This window comes from Puma concolor, chromosome C2, assembly GCF_028749965.1.
Source record: "Puma concolor isolate L17-30 chromosome C2, mPumCon1.1.hap2, whole genome shotgun sequence".
Lineage (NCBI taxonomy): Eukaryota > Metazoa > Chordata > Mammalia > Carnivora > Felidae > Puma > Puma concolor.
Window position 1 is genome coordinate 156,392,980 of NC_141675.1, and position 13,124 is coordinate 156,406,103.

A 13,124-nucleotide genomic window follows, 5' to 3' on the forward strand; every position below is an offset into this window, starting at 1 on the left:
CATCCAGACACCGGAAATCTGCGTGTGGCCCAGTTGGAAAGGGGAATGCGTACGTCCTGGGTGGGCACCAGGACACCTGAGTTCCTCCCCGGCTCTGTTACAAGCGTGTCCGGTAACGTCAGTCAGTCCTATGAGCTGCACCCGCACCTGTAACAGCACAGATACTGGTGGATGGGAACAGGGGGAGAGACTCAAACATTCCGAGGCTCCAAGTAACCACACGAGGAGAAAAGGGTCTTGCTCGCATCTTTTCTGACGCAACCACTGCCTCCTTGCTGTAGGAACCTCTCTCTCCCTCTCCTGGGCTTTTCCTGTGGGCGCTCCCCACTGCTAACGGGGTGAAGGCCCCCTCCGAGGACGGAGCCCTCAGAAGCAGAGGGGGCCACCAGGTGCCTGGAACCCCTGGCTGGTGTGGGGTACACTCTCGGGGAGCCTCCACCCGCCCCACACCCCCGGCCGCACCCGTTCTCGATGCTGATGCGGCAGTGGAAACAACTAGATGTCCGACAGACCTCGACAACCCAGTCACTGAAAGAAGCCAAAGCAAGCACAGAGGACTTTTCCAAAGGGGCCTCAGCCCGACCACATGCCCACAGCGACTGTGTGCGTCCACGAGCCCCGGGTCCGGAGAAGGACACAGTCAGTGCTCTCCGGGGCCTGTCCTCAGGTTTCTCACGTAACCACCTTGCTTTCTTTCCTTTTGTTTGCAAACAAATCAAACAGCTTTCCGTGCTCTCCATTCTGGTGCAATCTGCCCAGTCAGCTCAACTTTTCCAAGAACTGCCTAGAACCTGAGGCCATCCGTCTCCTGTGTGTCCTGAGACCCACGTCCCAGTGACGGGCCTCCAGCAGGAGTCTGCCGCTGCGGGCAATCGCGAAGGACCGGCACCCTGGTCCTCACTGTTGGTGCCACAGACGCTTCTGGAGGCACATGCTAGGGGCGGGGACAGAACAAGGGTCCCGTGGCCTCGTGACCTTCCACCTGTCTTCCTTCAAGAGGTCGAAGTCCTCCCTGCGACTTGCAGCCAGGCTGTTTTTTCCCAATTTCACATAAAAGCTGCCTTTTCTCAGTCTGATGGGCTTTTTAGAGCTGCCAAACTGTGCTCCAGTGTCTTATCGCTGCCTGAACAGAACCCCCTCCCTTCGAAAGCGCTGTGCAAAGTGCCACTCGAGGTGTGCAGGTGTGGAAGTGCCTGGGCTGCCCAGGCCCTGCCAGGGATCTCCCGACGGCCGCGAGGCAGCCCAGGTCGTGAGGGAAGGAAGGGCAGTGTTTGGGCTCTACTCTCGCACACATTTCAAATGACGCTCTCTTCGACGTTTGGCAAGGTTGGAAATTACAAAAGGCTAGCTTAACTCTGATGCTTTTAGGATGTAAAAACAAACTAAAATAGGGGCGCCTGGGTGGCTCAGTTGGTTAAGCGTCCGCCTTCAGCTCAGGTGACGATCTATCTCACGGTTCATGGGTTTGAGCCCCGCGTTGGGCTCTGTGCTGACGGTGGCGTGGAGCCTGCTGGGCCTTCTCCCTCCCTCTCTCCCCGCCCCTTCTCCCCTTCGAAAACAAACCTTTGAAAATGAAACAAACTGGGGCACCTGGGTGGCGCAGTCGGTTAAGCATCCGACTTCAGCCAGGTCACGATCTTGCGGTCGGTGAGTTCGAGCCCCGCGTCGGGCTCTGGGCTGATGGCTCAGAGCCTGGAGCCTGTTTCCGATTCTGTGTCTCCCTCTCTCTCTGCCCCTCCCCCGTTCATGCTCTGTCTCTCTCTGTCCCAAAAATAAATAAACGTTGAAAAAAAAAAAAATTTTAAGAAAATGAAACAAACTAACGTGAAAAGAGAAAACGGTGTCTTGGAAGTAAGCGGGACAACGATCTTTAAAGCTGTCTGAAGACACTTCTCGATCCCTGAACTCGCGGATCCCCCGACGCGGCCGGCAGGTGCTGCCCGCTCCCAGCCCCCGCCAGCCCCGGCCTTACCTTCAGCGGAAAAGCAGATTCCTTCTCCCACTTGGCAACTCTCCTCGACTCAAATGGACCAAACTGCGTTCGCTTGACGAGCTGAGTTACGGCAAACACTCCCTCAGCCCCGTCCTCTAGTCGCCGGATCTCCAGGTTGGAGGGAAGGGATGATCTGGAAATGGAACAGGAGGCCCTCAGTCCCGGAGCGCTGCCGGCTGAGGACAGCCACTCGCACCGGGGACAGGCGGTCAAGAGGGCCCAAAGCTTGCTCTCGCTGGAATACCGTCCTCGAGGCTGATAAAAAGCCTACCATGGACAGAGGCGGGGAAGGCCGCCCGACTCTTTAAAAGCCTAAGCCATTGGAGAGCAACCCCAGAGCCCTGGCAAGACCCACCCAGAGCACACACGGGGGGTAGGGGGGCGCATTCACTAAGGGAGGTGTTTGAAATCCCCACCTGAGAGACAAGCCACTACGACTACGACACCAGCTGGGCTGTGATGGGCCAACGGAGACGAAGGGCACCAGCTCTCACTGCCCCCACCCCCCACAGCCCGGCGGCAGGGCGGGGGAGCTCCATGCTGAGACACCACGAGAAAAGGAAAAGTGCCACGGCATCCCAAGGACCAGAAAAACGTTTCCATTAGGTTGAACGGGCCAGTGGCACTGAGGATGTTTTCGCCTAAACTGAGAGTGTCAAGAATGAGGTGCGGGAAGAGGAAGGCCTGTGGGCTGGGACCCCAGCACAAGCCAAGGCCTGGGTAAGCCCGACTCACATCCAGGAGCGGGTCAGACACCAGGGCGCTTGGAGAGCAGCCCCCTCGCAGGACCACACAGAAGGCCGGGCTGCAGGGCAGGAGGCCCCCACAGAGGGCACCCACTGTGGGACCGGTAGTTGCTGCCAGAGTTTTACGGGCAACAGGCCACCAGTGCAAGTTTTCGGGGAGAGCCGGCAGGGTCCCCACTTCAGGCAAAACCAGTCCTCTGTTTTGAGAAGCTAAGTCACAGTGAGAAAAAGTAAATAAAGATGCCAGGAAAACCAGTTGGGAAGCTTGTAGAAACAGCAGCGAGATAATAATGGCACCTCCGTGTGCCAGGCACTGTACCTACAATCCCGACCACACGTCTGCAGCGGGTACCGTTACTCTGTCCACTCTGCAGATGAGGCCACCGCGGTACGGAAAAGAGAAGGCCTTGTCCCAGTTCAACCAGCTGCAGACCCGGGCTGTGAACGGGCGGTCCCTCAGAGCCCTTGCTCCGGCCCCCCCGGGCGACACGGCCCCCACGCGGAAACGTGGAACAGCAGAGCCACTGGGCCTCCTCCCTCCACCTGCCAGCGTTCTTCCAGAAGCGCTGATGGCTTCGCCTCGTTACCTGCCCTCACCGCCCGGGCCCCACCGCAGCCCACCCTGCCCACGGCGGGCATCGGCAGACGGCAGACCGAGATTCGGGCCGCGGGGAAACCTGCAGCCTCGGCCCGTGGGCTCTTCCTCGGCCACCACGCTGTGTCTCGGCCAGCTTGGCCCCTGGGAGCACGGAACTAGAACAAGACATTCACTCGGAAGCCTTCGAAACACGCCTGGGTGGGTGAACAGGTGGAGGGGCGCGGTGAGTGGTGCCGGGGCTGGGGGGGCGGGGAAGCTCCAGGCCCTCTCCGGGGGCCTCACCCTGCACATCTCTTCATCTGGCTGTTCACTCACCCCACTTATCACATCCTTTAATAACCCGGAAACGGTAAGGGTTTCCCAGAGTTCTGTGCGCCACGCTAACGATGTAGAAGCCTCCGAGGAGGAGGCCGCTGGAGCCTCCAGTCTGCAGCGTGGTTGTCACAAGGACAGAGGACAGCCTGGGGCTCGCGGCTGGCGTCTGGAGAGGGGGGGCGGGGCGGCCCTGTGGGGCTGAGCCCTGAGCCTGTGGGGCCCCCTGCTGTCTCCTCCCAGCAGGTGTCAGAGCTGAACCCCCGCTGGTGCCCGAGAACTGCCTGGTCCTGTGCGGGGACCCCCACGCAGGACTTGGGTCCGGGAACCCTCCAAGAGCTCTCCTTTCTGCAGATGCAGAGACGGCGTTCAGACAACCCTGACAGGAAGCGCTGTAAAAACAGCCCGAGGTAGCACTCACCTTGCCCTGCTTAACACAAAGGAGTCTTTGACCATGACCACGGGGCCCAGCTCAGGACATTCGGAGTCGTGGTACTGGCTACAGTCCTCACACCCTGCAACAGACACTGAGTGTCAGGGGGACAGGGAGCCGACAGGGGACACCTGGGGGACATCGCAGGCCCCCTGCCCGAGGGGGGCGACTTACAGCGCTTCGTCCCCCCCCCAATGTGAACACGGTGCAAACTCAGGATGTGGCCCCCAAGGAAAAGGCCTTGCTCTGTGGCACATTTCAAAGTGTGCGGTCACCTCTCTGGTGACAAAGAACAAGATCTACCAAGGAGTGAGAATAAGTGAAAATTCACCAACGTAACCTGGTTACTAGAAACCTCACGTGTCACGAATCCCTGGCTTCCTTTTCTGAATCAAGTGCCGCCCCCCGCAAAGTGCCCTTGGCCCAAAGTTCTGAGAAAGATGATCCTTTTAAAACCACACACCCCTGCGGGGGTGTTTCCCACGCAATCAACTGTGTTCCGTAAAGCGAGCAAAGTCATGTCCACTCAAACAGCGGCAGCTTTTCTGTACTGTGGAAACGAAACGTGGACGTGGCTTTGTCCAGACGGCCCACTGCACCCACGGACAGGCCACGGACTACTTACAGATGAACATGATCTCCTCACTCCCGTCTTCGGCCATTTCTGACACCTGTCGGGGAAACAAAGGCCAGGTTGTTAACGATGAGCTTTTTTGCCAAAAACAAGTTTTGAAGACCAACCCGGTCAAAGGTTCCTCGAACTTGTGCGTGGATGTTACGTTGGGCTTTAAAGGCACCAAGCAGCGAGATCCCCTCTACTGAAATGAGGCTGGGGGCTTGGAGAGGTTTCCTCCCCTAACATAATGTTTTTTAAATTTTTTTTTTTTTCAACGTTTTTATTTATTTTTGGGACAGAGAGAGACAGAGCATGAACGGGGGAGGGGCAGAGAGAGAGGGAGACACAGAATCGGAAACAGGCTCCAGGCTCCGAGCCATCAGCACAGAGCCCGACGCGGGGCTCGAACTCACGCGAGATCACGCGAGACCTCGCGAGATCGTGCCCTGGCTGAAGTCGGACGCTCAACCGACTGCGCCACCCAGGCGCCCCTGGATTGGGTTTCTTAATATGTTGTTGATGATTTTTCTGTCTATCTTCATAGAGGATATTGGTCTATAGTTTTCTCAACATTTATTTATTTTTGGGACAGAGAGAGACAGAGCAGGAACGGGGAAGGGGCAGAGAGAGAGGGAGACACAGAATCGGAAACAGGCTCCAGGCTCCGAGCCATCAGCCCAGAGGCCGACGCGGGGCTCGAACTCACGCGAGATCACGCGAGACCTCGCGAGATCGTGACCTGGCTGAAGTCGGCCGCTTAACCGACTGCGCCACCCAGGCGCCCCATAACATAATGTTTTTTAATAAAAGCGATTGATTGTGATGGCCTCTGGATTAGGAAGTCTTTCTGGACTCGGACTTTCCATCTTTTTTATACCAGCCACTGGTTTCCATTTGTAAAGTACAAGAATCACCATTTTTAAGAGCTGGTTTCACACTGTCACCTCCATTTCTCCTTCCTCCTTCACTGGACTGTGAATTCCTCAAGGGCAGTCAAGTCTGGCACAACCTCTGTCTTCCTTCAGCCGCTAACGGGTGCCTGACAGCCAGGCACACCCACGAGCACCACACAGCACAGAGGACGAGAACATTCCAGACCTCCAGCAGACCAGTCACTTCTTCTGTCTTCTCTTGGGCGTGTGAGGTCAGGCAGCGGAGGCGAGGCCCCCCACTTATTTGAGGGATGATCTGGACACGTTAATTCTAGGGCCCAGATCCTCTGACCTATAAAATGGAAATAAAAGTGTTCCCCACATTGAAAGACCTGCACTCTGGAAACCACAAACCATGGATGAGAGAAATTGGAGAGGTCACAAATGGGAAGACCTTCCTCACGAGCCCCAGGAACAAGCACTGTCGAAACGTCTACACAGCCCGAAGCAGTCGGGAACGTGTGAACTGCACATTCAATGCAATCCTATCAAAATACCCCAGCATTTTTCACCGAGCTAGAGCAAACAATCGTAAACTGTGTCGGGAACCACAAACCCCCCCACCAAACAGCCAGAGCAACCTTGAAAAAGGAAAAGTAAGCTGCAGGTACCATAATCCCAGATTCCAAGACATACTACGGAGCTGTGGTGATCAGAACCGTATGGCGATGGCACCAAAGGAGACATGCACAGATCAACGGACCGGAAGAGAAGGCCCACAAATAAACCCACAATTATAGGCTCAACTAATCTTCAACAAAGCAGGAGAGAATATCCAATGGGAAAGAGACAGTCTCTTCAACAAAGGGTGCTGGGCAATCTGGACAGCAACATGCAAAAGAATGAAACTGGATGACCTTCCCACACCACACACAAAAATGAACTCAAAATGGATGAAAGGCCTAAACGTGAGACCTGAAGCCATAAACATCTAGAAAAGAGCACAGGCCGTAATGTCTCTGACACTGGCCACAGCAACACTTTTCCAGATGTGTCTCCCGAGGCAAGGGAAACAAAAGCAAAAGGAAACCCCTGGGACTACATCAAAATAAAAAGCTTCTACAACAGCAAGGGAAACAGGCACCAAAACTAAAAGGCGACCTACAGAACGGGAGAAGATATCCAGTAACAGGTTAGTGGCCAAAATATATAAAGAACTGACATAACTCAACACTCAAAAAACCAAATAATCCAGTTAAAAAATGCACAGAATATACAAACAGATGTCTCCAAAGAAGACGTCCAGATGGCCAACAGACCCATAAAAAGATGCTCGAAATCACTCATCAGGGACATGCAAATCAAAACCACAGTGGGCTGTCGCCTCACACCTGTCAGAAGGGCTAAAGTAAAAAACGCAGGAAACAACAAGTGTCGGGGAGGATGTGGAGAAAAGGGAACCCTCGTGCACTGCTGGCGGGAATGCACACTGGTCTCCAGAACAGTCTGGAAGTGCCTCAAAAAATTAAAAATAGAATTACCATATGATCCAGTAATTCCACTACTGGGTATTTATCCAAAGAGTATGAAAATGCTAACTTGAAGGAATACGCATCCCTATGTTAAGTGCGGGATTATTTATAATAATCAAGGCACAGAAGAAACCCAAATGTCCATCGGCTGATGTGGTGTTTATATATACGTGTATATATATTTATGTGCATGTACGTACATACATACATAGATATACACATATGCAATGGAATATTAGCCATAAAAAGAATGAAATCTTGCCATTTGCGATGACATGGGTGGACCTAGAGAGCATATATAACGCTAAGTGAAACAAGTCAGAGAAAAACAAATGCCGTTTGATTTCACTCGTACATGGAATTTAAGAAACAAAACGAACAAAGAAAAAAAGACAAACCAAAGCACAGATTCCTAATGACAGAGGACAAACTGATGGTCAGCGGGGGGGCGGGGGGGGGTGGTGACAAACGGGATGGGGATTGAGGGTACGCTTAGATGCCTAGCACTGAGTAACGGATAGAACTGTGGAATCACTATACTCTACAGCTGAAACTAATACAACACTGTATGTTAACTATACTGGAATGAAAATAAATTTTTTTTTTCAATGTTTCAATCAGAGTTCAAGGAAAACATCTCTGTTTTAAAAACTGTTTATGGGGGGGGCGCCTGGGTGGCACAGTCGGTTAAGCGTCCGACTTCAGCCAGGTCACGATCTCGCGGTCCGTGAGTTCGAGCCCCGCGTCAGGCTCTGGGCTGATGGCTCAGAGCCTGGAGCCTGTTTCCGATTCTGTGTCTCCCTCTCTCTCTGACCCTCCCCCGTTCATGCTCTGTCTCTCTCTGTCCAAAAATAAATAAAAAACGTTGAAAAAAAAATTAAAAAAAAAAAAAACTGTTTATGGGGGAGGGGAAGGGGGAAAAAGGGAGGGAGGCAAACCATAAGAGACTCTTAAAAACTGAGAATAAACTGAGGGTTGTTGGGGGGTGGGAGGGAGGGGAGGGTGGGTGCTGGGCATGGAGGAGGGCACCTGTTGGGATGTGCACTGGGTGTTGTATGGAAACCAATTTGACAATAAATTGCATATTTATTTTTTTTAAATAAATTTCACATTAAAAAAATGTTTATTTATTTATTTAGAGGGGGGCGGGCAGGGAAAGAGGGAGAGAGAGGATCCCAAGCAGGCTCTGCGCCATCAGCAGAGAGCCTGACGTGGGGCTTGGACCCACGAACCGTGCGATCATGACCTGAGCCGACATCAGGAGTCGGAGGCTCAAATGACTGAGCCAGCCAGATGCCCCTAAAATAAATGTGTTCTAAAAGAAAGGCACACCTCGTGCAGTTTTGGGGGAGCAAAAAGTACGATACCCCCGGCACGCACCACACACACAAATTCCTCTCCTCTCCCGCTTCCTCCAACCCCCATTAAGCCAACCCAGCACACCCTTCCTGCGCCCCCACCTCTTGTGAGGGCCCCTCTGTGCTGCGAGGTTCCCTCTTGGGAAAGCGTGCCTCCCGAATGCCCATTTCACGTGGCCTCTGCCCCATTTCTATCCCCAGCGCATGAAGAATGAAAATGCAACATCCACATGGGAACTCACATTCACCAAACACACGTTTACTGGAGCTGAGAGAGAATTTCAAACTTCACTGTGGAAGAGTGAGTCAGCGACGAGGAAACAAGGCAGGGACATGGGATTTCCAACTTGCCTTTAAAGGGCCAAGGATCAATACCCAGGGCATTTATTCCAAATCTGTATTTTCTCCTCCTGGGAGCACCCATTTAAGGGAAAAAAAGGTGTCTCCCATGGCCCTGGCAAGTGTAACTCAGGGCTTCCTGGCTGACGGGTACCGTGGGTGTGGTCGGGGGCCGATCTGGAACGGGGGCGGCAGCTGGTCACCGAGCAGAAGGGGAAGAGGGACGAAGAGGCAGAAGAAACGCGTGGAAATCTGCCTTAACGAGTTCCTGGAGCGCCCCTAGGAGCCTCACAGCCCGTCTGCCTGCAGGCTCTGTCACAACCCGAGAAGGTCCCGCAAAGGCAAGGGTAGGCTCTGAAGAAGCTGCTCGAAGCTGCAGGATCGCGGCAGGCAGAACACGGGGTCCCCACAGAACGTGTCAGAATCGGGGCGCCCAGGCCAGGGTGCCTCCCTCGGGCTAGGTCCACCGAGCCCCAGGGGGCTGCCTGTCCCCTGGCGGCGCCTCCCTCTGTTCTGCTCCCCTCAAGGGAGGCGAAGCAGACTGTCTCCTGTCCAGAGTGTCCCCAAAGAAGCGGCCCCTCCGAGCACACCTGCTGGGAGAGAAACCCAGCCGACTCGGTTTTAGCAACGGCCGCAGGGAGAAAATGAGAGTGGGCAGGAAACAGCGGGAGGTTTTAGCTTTTTATTACACTGGGTCTTCCTACACCCAAATGTTCGAGGCCCTGGAAAGAACATCCTTGATGAGTAGCATCTGATCCCTGAAACACAGCCTCTAAAATGGTTCCTTAAAGCCAAGAGAATAGGTCACGGCCACCCTGGACAGCAAGTCAGGCCTGAAGCAAGGGGGCCCCTTGCAGCCTGCGCTCTCTTCCCAAAACCCCCTTAGCGCTCGGAACGCTCCTTTGTACCTTGTCCCAGCCAAGCCCAATCTCCGGACGTCCACGGCACGTGAGAAACCCCAGACCGAGGATCTGTAGATAGCGTTTCAGGGAAAATGACCAAAGACCCTAAGTGTGAGAGCTGGCCACTGTAACCACCAATCCTGGGAAAACGGACCTCACGTCACTGATTCTCCAAGTGTGGTCCCCTGGACCGGCAAACCGCAGCACTGGCAGCAGCTGGGAATTTCTGAGAAACGCAAATCCTCGGGGCCCATCCCCAGACCTGCTGAAGCAGACCGTCGGGGACGGGTCCTCGCACGCCGTGCACACGAACCTCCAGGTTATTCTGACGCACCTCAAGTCTGAGCGCCTCAAATCTCTCTAGCACATACACGACCCCTACTGCATGAACCGACGGACCACGGCCGCGGTCACCGGGAGACCACAGTAATAGCAGCAGGAAACCAAATTTATCACGAACGTCAGTTGGGCTCAGACCAGGATTACCTGCATGTAAGGGGGGGGGGGCCGGGGGGGGGTAGGTGATCTCGGACCAATGTTCTCTGTGGTAACTGGAGTTCACAGGCGGGCCCCAGTGATGCCGGCTGTTAAAAGCAGCCTTGAATGCAGAGAAAGAGGATCTCTTTTGCATTGTTGGTGGGAACGCAAGCTGGTGCGGCCACTCTGGGAAACGGTACGGCGGTGCCTCAAAAAACTAAAAATAGAACCACCCTACGACCCAGCAATGGCACTACTAGGCATTTATCCCCAGGATACAGGTGTGCTGTTTCGAAGGGACACACGCACCCCCATGTTTATAGCAGCACGATTGACAACAGCCGAAGTATGGAAAGAGCCCAAATGTCCACCGATGGATAAATGGATAAAGAAGATGTGGTATATACATACACAATGGCGTATTACTCAGCAATCAAAAAGAAGGAAATCTTGCCATTTGCAACTATGTGGATGGAACTGGAGGGTATTATGGTAAATGAAATTAGTCAAAAAAAAGACAAATATCATTGGACTTCACTCAATATGAGGACTTTAAGAGACAAAACAGATGAACATAAGGGAAGGGAAGCAAAAACAATATAAAAACAGGGAGGGGGACAAAACAGAAGAGACTCTTAAATATGGAGAACAAACAGAGGGTTACTGGAGGGGGTGTGAGAGGGGGGATGGGCTAGATGGGGGAGGGGCATTAAGGAATCTACTCCACGGGGCGCCTGGGTGGCTCAGTCGGTTGAGTGTCTGACTTGGGCTCAGGTCATGATCTCGCGGTCCGTGAGTTCGAGTCCCGCGTCAGGCTCTGGGCTGACGGCTTGGAGCCTGGAACCTGTTTCGGATTCTGTGTCTCCCTCTCTCTCTGACCCTCCCCGGTCCATGCTCTGTCTCTGTCTCAAAAATAAGTAACCGTTAAAAAAAATTTTTTAAAAAGAAAAAGGAATCTACTCCTGAAATCACTGTTGCACTATATGCTGGACAATGTGGATGTAAACTTAAAAAAATAAAAAATTAAAAAAAAATCTAAAAAGAAAAAAGAAGGCAGCCTTGAGGAAGAAGACTCAAGCTAGGACCCGGCATACCCCCGTCTCAAGCTGAATCCTAAGCTACAGTAAAGAGAATGCTGGTGCTGGGGAAGGGACAGACCCACAAGTCAACGGCAATCGAGAAACACACCCGCACAAATGTGTCCAACTGGTTTTTGACAAACCGTAAAAGCAATTCACGAAGGAAGGACAGCCTTCCCAGCAAGTGCGTGTGGCGGTGGGGGAGGCAATGAACTTCACTGTCACACCTTATACAAGGATTAAGTCATAATGGGTCCCAGACTGAACATGTAGAGTTGTAAATGTTTTAGAAAAACATGGGAGGAAATCGTTGAGATCTAGGGTAGGCAGTTTTTAGACTTGTCACCAAAAGAGTAGTCTATAAAAAGAGAACTAATTGGACTGTATCAAAATTTGAAGTTCTGCTCTAGAAAAGACAGTGCAAAGAGGGTAACGAGACCAGCTGAAGACTGAGTGGCAGCGTCACAAACCCCACGTCCCTACCCGGGACGCGCAAAGTACTCTCAAAACCCAACGGTAAGATGCGAGCCATCCAATCAGTAAATGGGCAAAAGACAGGAAAAGACACTTGACCGAAGAACATGTATAAACCACAAACGAGCACAGGAAGAGATGCCCAACCCCGTGCCAGGGACACGCGGGTCAACACGTCACCAAGAGGGGCGGAAATGCTGCAGGATGAGGGAAGCCTGGGCGCCCTGTGCGGCTGGCGGGGGCGGGTGGGGGCGGGGAAAGCCTTCCGCCCGTGACCCAGCCCGTGGGCTCTTGTCCCAGAGAAATGAAGAGTCCCCACCCCCCCGCCCCACCACAAACCCTGCACACGACCGTTCACAGCGCAGACTGGAAGTGAGCCCCGTGGCCCTCAGCAGGGGACCGATCTGTGGTCCACCCACACCCTACACCCGTCTGCGCCGAAAAGGACTCAAGTACGGACACGCACAACAGGTGCTGGAGGGCTCTCCAGAATGGCGCTGGGGGGGACACGCCAATCCCAAAAGGTCACATGCTGCGTGACCTCGTTTATTTAACCTCCCTGAGATGACGAAATACACAGATGGGGACCAGAGTGGTGGCTGGTGGGTGGAGGGACAGCGGTGGGGGAGGGGGCTGGAAGGGGACGGCAGGGGGACCCTGTGGGGATGGAAGGCCGGTACCCATGCGGTGAGACCGGCACCGCCCTGGATGTGACCCCGCACTGAGTTCCACAAGGGGTCACCACTGCGGATCTGGATAAAGGGCAGACTTTCTCACGACTGCATGGGAACCTACAATTATCACAAAAGTTCAATTAAAAAACGATAGGAAGGGAGGGGCGCCTGGGTGGCTCAGTTGGCTGAGCATCCAGCTCTTGATTTTAGCTCAGGTCATGATCCCAAGGTCGTGGGATCGAGCCCCGAGTCGGGCTCCGCGCTGAGCCCGGAGTCTGCTTAAGAGTCTCTCTCTTCCCCTCTGTCCCTCCCCTCACTTGACTGGCTGCCTGGGACCCGGCCAAACACAGTCCTCTCTTGCCCTCCCTGAGCTGCTCTGCCCTGGGGATTCTTCCTCCAGAGCATCCACGTCTTGGCTCTCCAGGGGCCCAGCCCCCACCCCTTCTCACCTCCCCTCTGGCAAGACCCCTCCCCAGGCAGCCGCACCCACTTCCGAGGCCCACGTGAATACCACGTGCGTGTGGGTAACTCCTGGGAGACCCGCACGGATTTCCAGCTGCCCCCCCACATCTTCACATGGAGGCCACAAGCAGCCGAACGTGCCGGAAACGAGCCTGGCACCATTCCTGGCTTCCGTGCCCAACGTGGCCCTCCTGTACCTCCCGAATCTCAGAACTTGGTTGTCGGACATCTGGTCTCACCATCCCCCACCCCCGCGG

At 54.1% G+C, this 13,124-nt stretch overlaps 1 protein-coding gene across 5 annotated transcripts in view; it reads right to left on the reverse strand.

The window, feature by feature from the left end:
* Positions 1–13,124, reverse strand: part of PRDM15 (PR/SET domain 15) — a 67,915-nt gene that overhangs the window by 41,446 nt on the left and 13,345 nt on the right. For 2 of the 5 annotated variants that reach the window (XM_086676017.1, XM_086676020.1), the window contains exons 2-5: positions 5,643–5,922; positions 4,708–4,753; positions 4,071–4,164; positions 1,973–2,126 (exon numbers count right to left, since the gene is read on the reverse strand). In XM_086676017.1, coding sequence (XP_086532143.1) covers positions 1,973–2,126; positions 4,071–4,164; positions 4,708–4,753; positions 5,643–5,648 — 300 coding nt within the window. In that variant the 5' untranslated portion in view covers positions 5,649–5,922. Of the gene's footprint in view, positions 1–1,972; positions 2,127–4,070; positions 4,165–4,707; positions 4,754–5,642; positions 6,171–13,124 lie in introns of those variants that run through there. The other 3 variants (XM_086676021.1, XM_086676019.1, XM_086676018.1) reach the window with 2 other exon arrangements.